Source organism: Haemaphysalis longicornis, unplaced genomic scaffold (assembly GCF_048455015.1).
Source record: "Haemaphysalis longicornis isolate Haplotype H1 unplaced genomic scaffold, Haemaphysalis longicornis Haplotype H1 scaffold_6, whole genome shotgun sequence".
Classification (NCBI taxonomy): Eukaryota; Metazoa; Arthropoda; class Arachnida; order Ixodida; family Ixodidae; genus Haemaphysalis; species Haemaphysalis longicornis.
The window spans coordinates 67538759-67545991 of NW_027526407.1; the positions used below are offsets into that span (position 1 = coordinate 67538759).

The window sequence follows — 7233 nt, forward strand, 5'->3', positions numbered from 1 at the left end:
AAAGCAATAGAATGCCTACCAAGCTGATGACGTTGCACAAGCTTGGAGTCTCTGCCCTGCTTTGACCGAAATGCATTTTTTTCCGGTCAAAATGAAGGAAGCAATGCACGATGGGTTGCGTTAAGCCTTTACGATAGTTTTAAACAAAGTTTGTTTGGTGCCAAATCTTAGACGCCCACTAGACACACAAGCGTACGACCAAGGGCGAGAAAAACAAAAAAAAATCTAACGAAGGTTTTGCCTACCAAACGAATCATCAAAGAAACGGACAACTTCGAAAGGCCAGCTGGCGACACGAGGTACGCTACGAACAGCTCGTGCTAGAGATAGAAAAGGGGCGCAGATACACACACACGTACACAGATAATGAAAGAGAGAGAGAGAGAGAGGAGAGAGAGAAGGAGAAAGAGGGGGAGAAAGGGAACAAATAACAATCAAATCGGGTTAGACCCTGTCCTGTTTCCTCGCGAGATTAGCCAGACACGCAAGTGGACTCCTCTCGACGTGTGGGCCGTTGCTGTTGTGGAGGGAAGAAAAAATCCAGAATGGACTACCTTGAGATAAGAACGTTAACCAGACCAGGAAAGAACCGTTGCCAGGTAATCTCCGCTGCAACTGCATTGTCTGAACAGACGAACGCGGCAGACAGAAGGAAGACCGGGAAATTCGGGCGCACACACGCTCCAACTACCAAGGCTGGCATTGCGCGGCAGTAGGTGAGGTCTGGTCCAGCAGACGTGTTGCCGAGTGGGCGAGAAAATCCTTTAGCGAGAAAAAAGTAACGGTCGTGGCGGCGGCGCGGACAGCAACTGCGCAGAAACCCGTCGGCGTGCAGTTCCCGGAGCGCCGAACGAGTGTGAGGCCGCAGGAACAGACTCAGGGACAAGTACAATCGACAATGGAAGAAGAACAAAAAAAGACAATCAGGTCGGGCGGAATTGACGTGGACGGGGGGGCGGCGAAAACGTGCGGAGTAAACTAGCGCTCCCTCTTATCAGCGAACAATCGAAAGCCGTGTTAGCAAATCCGCTGGAGGAGCTTTTTTTGCCCTTCCAAGAGCCCACATCGAATGGGTGGAGGCAACGTCGTGATTGGTTTTTCGTACAGCCGCGAAGTGGGGAAGCATAGAGTGCCAGTGAGTGGTGGGGAATGTCGTTAGGGTCTCCCTTTATTCCCGCGAACTGGCAGTGTAGGGAGTTCTTGCTTGGTCTGAATCGCCATAGCTCGTCCTCCTAGCCTCGTGGAAATGAGGTTTACGGGAGGCGGTGGAGGTGCGTTCTCGAGGCGTTACTCTCACGGTGGTCCCAACAATGAGCGCGCACAAAGACGCCGCTTGCTGCACACTGCACAAGGTGTGCTTCTGAAGGAACTTGTGTAGTGGTGGCGCGTGGCTTGTCCGCTTGGCTGTTAATTTTGCAACAGCAAATGAGATTTTACTATTACCACTGGCTTATCAATAAACAGAGATCAAAACAAACACATTCGACCACCATCGCAACTGAGATGCGAAGACAGAGGAAGCAGCGGACCTGGTGGTCTTCACTGGCTTTAACTTGGCTTTCCTTAGGTTTGTCTCTTTCTTAAGAGGACGATGGTTAAAACGCGAAGCTTTCTTTGTGCAAACGGAGTTAAATCAAAGTCCACAATCCACCCCCCCTAGAGCAAAATTTGAACTGACAAAGTCCAGAGGCAAAGTCTAATTCAACACAACCAAAGTCCAAAGCCAACGCCCGCACTACGAACGAAATGCTGCGCGACCCATGTGCAATGATAGGGCTATTAGATGGAAGCCGGTTTCATAACGCGAAGCACCTAGGTTTGATTCTGACCACAGGAAGCGTGTGTTCCTTGAGGCGCGACCTCATAAATGCCTGCTCGCGGGCTTCATGTCTCTCGACAATTTCTCTCACACTTCTTGGCCATGCATATTCCCCCTCTCCACTGCGCCGAGCGGAATTTCCTGTTAACGATCCGCACGGACAGAAGAACGCTTCAACAGATCCGGTGTTTAAAGAAACAGACATTGCACTTCTTGCCTCAAAGCGAACAAACCCGCGGACGTCAGCCTAATGTATGCTTGTGGAAGGCATTCTCAAAAGTTAGGAACCCCCTAACTCTTCAGAGATGTCAAAAGCTCAAAAAGCTCTGCAGGTGGGGGAATTTGCTGCGCCGCCAATTCATGCATGCTAAACACAATATCTTAGAGGGTAATGTTTTCCTGCGATTTCCAAAGCGACGGGGATAAGCGAAAAAACTTTGTTAGAAGCAAGAAATGAATGTTTGGCGCTTGCCCAATCTCTTTCTTGCAATATACCTGTTTTGAGGAAAACGCTGCACTGAAGTAACATTTACGTGAACTAATTTCCGCCTACTTCACTCATTCTGTTTTTACGCGCTTTTATTGATGCGCTTTAGTCTTTCGGCTTGAGCACTTTTTAGTCAACGTGCGACGGCTGAAAAACATGCGGTACGATGTGAAGGCCTGGAATGTGTAGACCATGTGGTAGATTTTTTGCCCTTTAAGTTCAGTTTTTCGAACGCAAGTTTAGGGTTGCCTTTTTCCCCTTGCACAATCCTGCTGCCAAGTATTGCTGTCGTCGACTGTGGCGACACATGTTTAGCCAGCAGTCACTGGGAAGGAGCGAACACGTTATTATTGGAGATTTGAAGGTCAACATAGCATGGATTCATATTGCAAATCGTTGTGACGTGGTTCGTAAGGGGTGAGAGCGACCCCGTGTGACTGATGGGGTATTCCGACCGTCTGAGCTAAAGCAATAAACCAAGGCCTCATGCGTTCACTGGATGTTGCAAAAATTGGGTACTTGAAGGTATTTACGCAGTTGCCCGAAGTAAGAGTCGGACAAATGCGATATCACATGCGTAGCCCACTAATACTTAGACTCACTCATATATATATATATATATATATATATATATATATATATATATACATACATGTATATAAGCGAGTCTTAGAGGCAGAGGACAACTCGTCGCATACGTGTAGAACAGTAATATTGATAACTAATTTCACAACTTTTCTCGAACGAAAGTCACGCACGATAACAACTAGGCGACACCAACTACAGGAACAGCCGTTGACGAATGACATTAAAGCTGTACTGATTCTCCATTTGCTCTTAATTTTTGCAGTACACCCTAAAGCAGGAGCTTTCCAAAAAAAAAAACAAAAACACAAAAAGGCGAGTGCGAGCATGTGTCATGTGTCAATACTTGCGTTCATGCCTGGGGCATACTGACCGCTGTCAAGGCATAGTAGTAATGCATTTACCTTGCCATTTTCGGTCAATGGTCTGTGTTAATAGGTGCCATGCCAGCGCAGCCAGAGCATAAATTTTTCAGTGACTATTTCCGGTTGCTGCGAAATATACAAACCGCAATGAATTTTCCTCTTGCCTTCAAGACTTGCAAACGGTCAACAAAATAATGTACAGAAATCCGCGATGAGAATTGGTTATAAACGAAGTGTAGTGGACGTTTAAAGAAAGAAATGGCTTGCGGTGGAATGCTTATAATTTTCTCCTGAGGAGTACAGGACCTTGGAGTCAACCCTCAAGATTTTTAACTAGCGAAAGAATTTGGTTTCTGCGCGTTCTCGCACATGTTCCGTCATGTAGCAGACGACTCATGGCGATGGACAAACACTCCACCCTGCGAAAAACTCGAGCAACGATAAATCACCCGCTATATAAACTATCTAAATCCTCGGTGTAAAAGCTTTCCCCTAAAACAGAGCAGCGTCGCTGAACGAAAATAACAACAGGCCTATACTATAAACAAATCCATTAATCTATAGTTTCTCGTAGAGCTTGCTATTTCTAACAGCACCTTTAACGAAGGTTATAATAATAGACGGTTCAGGCTTTCGACATCCTGGCTTGTCCTATTGCCCAATGAGAACAAAACAATAGGCTGCACTGCATTTGTGCTGAAACACACTCGGTGAACTAGACTGAATTGTTGAAACGATTAGATCCAAGCTAGGGTCGAAGGAGGTAGCTTTTGGTGCATCCTATGACCTACCTTCGTCTCGTCCAGCCCTGGAAATACTGTCGCAGAGCCAGGGAGCCGTCTTCCAGAACCTCCGGAACCGTGAGCGTATGCATCATATCACGGGCGCATTGAGATCACCAACGACACTTTTCGACACTCACAGCACTCAAAGTTTCACACCAGCACAACGCATGTGGCCGATGAGACGTCTTTCGTAGTGCCTTCGGAGTTGATGTGCGGCGGAGCCGGGTTTGAGGGCGTGAAAATTTGTCCTTCCAGGAGCAATGACCAGAGGAGTTGTGATGTTAAGTACGATTAATTAGCACTAAATAGTGGGATGCTGCGAAAGGCTTCTTATTGTATGGTGCGGTGGGTCTGCCAGATCTTCATCGTGTCAGCGTTGGTGCCTCCAGCGTTGGCCTCACACCGACCTCACTGTAACCAAGGGTTTCCTACGGTTGTTGAACTGCGGAAGGGGAAGAAACGTCCTCACCAGTTGCTTATATCCTTGGGTTGTTTTGGTATCAATTCAATGAAAGGCGCTTTGGCAGATTCGATGGGAGGACAGCGTGGAGGTGTTTTCCACGAGGAGTCCACGTGTTTTCTTGTCGTTGTAAGTGCAAAGTTTATATGAGATGGCTGATTCAAAGGAATGGGCTAAGCCTATCTGTATTATAGATCATGTAGTTTCAATGTAGATGTCTAGTATAGACGTCTCGCCTCTTCTACTTTTTCCTAGCTTTGTCTCGCTGATGGTAATAGAGAACTAAATATTATTCTTACGCAAAGTGTAGAGCGTGTGCAATAGCCCGCATGAAAATAGTTGTCACACGTAGTAATCTTTCTTGTTCATAAAAAGTACTGCGTAAGAAAGAAATCAGATATTTATAAAAACGGCACAAGGGAGCTGAGCCTTCAACAGACTGGAGGCCGGAATCTTGAAACTGGAAAAGCCTTAAGCCTGAATTACGAAAGCTAACACGGCTGCGCAAACCCTTTTTGTGTAAAACATATTACACGTGCACTACAATTTCATACGTTCTGTGGTGACGCTGCCGTGACACCGCCCACCTATTCGTCTATAAACTTAATTCGAACCTGCAAAAGCAAAGGTTTGCGGGAAATTATTAGGTTCACAATTATCTCAAGAGCTTCCCTAATTCTACACTTTAGGTGAAGCACCATCCCAGTTCGGCGTCAGTCTAAGACCAGGCAGTTGTGCAACTTCTAAGTTCTCCTAAAATCAAGAAAATGTATTTCTAGTTGCCACCGCAAAAAAGCGATATCACTGCGACATGGAAGTCACCTTAAAGAAACCGTTCCACTATCAGCTGGAACGCCTATCTGACTTCGCCTTTTTCAGAGCAATCTACTACGGGGAACGTGGAGCTCGGCTGCGAAAACCAACATTACTTATCACAGGCACTGACATTTCACGTAGTTGTCTCTCAGGTGTCCGGAGGGTGCGAAATTCAAACGCCGCCAGCGTCAATTATAGCGCACTCCCCACAGTTGCGAGCCGAGATCCAAAGTTTGGGCAATGCCGTGCCATCGGTGATACCAAATGGACGTCGTCTCTCCTGGCGCAGTTGACGCTTTGATAGCTTCCACCGATAGACTCGCGACTGATCTTGCGTCCACGCACATTCGTCACACAGGAGATGCCGTGTCGTCTGCATTCGTGGGGTCACCTACGGAGTCGCTGGGAGAAACGACGGTGGTGCAGACGACAACAGAAAACTCGGCGGACCGCGTCACCCTGGAGGGTCCCCAAAATACGGCGGGCAGCCTCGCTCGCGGAGTTGTCAGGGCGACTGGCTGTCTCCCCGACAGAAGCACAGGCATGGCACGCAGCACCAGCCGGAGAAGCCGCGGGCCCTGGCCTGCAGCCGGAATAATTTTAAAACAGCGGGCTTGCACGCCGAACGCCCTCCTCGCCGCAGTCAGACCTATCCTGCCAGTGCCTCGTCACCTCCTCTCGCAAGGACCTGGCGCGTTTGGAAACGCACTTGCAGCTGCAAGTGTGCCTGTCTGCCTCCCCAGTCAGCGCTTTGTGTTTCTTCTCACCGGCTCACTTCCTCCTTTTTCCCCGCTAAAAGTGCACCCCGAGCGCAGACCACCCACATTCGCTCACAAGTGCACCTGAGATAAAGAAAGGTGGCGAAAAATGTTTACAGTTCGGTGCGCCTGGGAGCGTGTTTTCTCACCCCTTTTTGCCGTCGTTTCCACTGTGGGCTGCGTGTTTATTTCTCGTACTGGTTAAATAAGGAAGTCTTCTGTGTGAGTCACGTTGTGTCTTGAGTGAAAGCATCGTCTTCTCGGAAGTACATGCGTGTAAAAAAGAATAACTTATTCGCTACTCTTTGCTGATGCCATTCAGTATAATTTGCTGTGATATTTCGCACGACGAATATCTGAAATTTATTCGCCGCGCTAGAGGCCATATAAGGAAAAATGAAACGTCAACCGATATGATTCTAACGCAGCCACCAGACACGGGAACGCTACCCCTGCGCACCGATGGAGCCCCTGCAGATGTCCTTAGAGGAGAAAGCCTCGGGCATAGCTTCCTTACAGGGCACCTTGCACAAATGATGCAGGATGGCCTCCAGGAAAGATGCTCGGGTTCATGTTCTTATCTTCATTTATAGAAAGATTTTTATCTTCCTTTTCAAAAATATTCTTCCTTTTACTTTGTTCAAACCGTTAAGTGTTCATGCACACTTTCAATGTTTTTGGTTCTGCAATATGTTGGGATCTATTGTGATGGAACCATTAAATGTACTAACTGAGTTGATATATTGACACGAGAAGAGTGCCGAGACGTCGTCAGGCAGTTTTTTTTGCCTTTTAGCCCTGGTCTCCACTTATACGTGTACAACGTCTTCTTCTTAGTAGGACCAATGACGTCCTCTCAGACAACTAATGCATTTTCCTGTAGACCACTTGGTCGACCGAGAAGCTGTGATAGATCTCTAGACACATGGCACGTGCGTGAAAACGGGCGTCCATTTTGTCCAAACAATTACGTGACAGCTGCGAAAAATGAACGATTCTAGGTAAGACAATACCCGCGTCGATCATAAAGAAGGACTACAATAGTATGCCTTTATCTCATCAACCACGTATCGGTATACATTTAGTTTGTTCGTAGATGCATTTGCTTAGTGCACGAAAAAGTGTCGCATAGGCTTGTTCTTCGTTTTCAATTTGGAT

General features: G+C 47.2%; 1 protein-coding gene across 1 annotated transcript in view; it reads right to left on the reverse strand.

The window, feature by feature from the left end:
- The window catches only part of Rdga (retinal degeneration A), a 520967-nt gene extending 516746 nt beyond the window's left edge, over positions 1-4221 (reverse strand). The window contains exon 1 of the mRNA XM_077674674.1: positions 4048-4221. Within this exon, the coding sequence (XP_077530800.1) occupies positions 4048-4133 (86 nt within the window). The 5' untranslated portion in view covers positions 4134-4221. The remainder of the gene's footprint in view (positions 1-4047) is intronic.
- Between the last annotated feature and the right edge of the window lie 3012 nt (positions 4222-7233).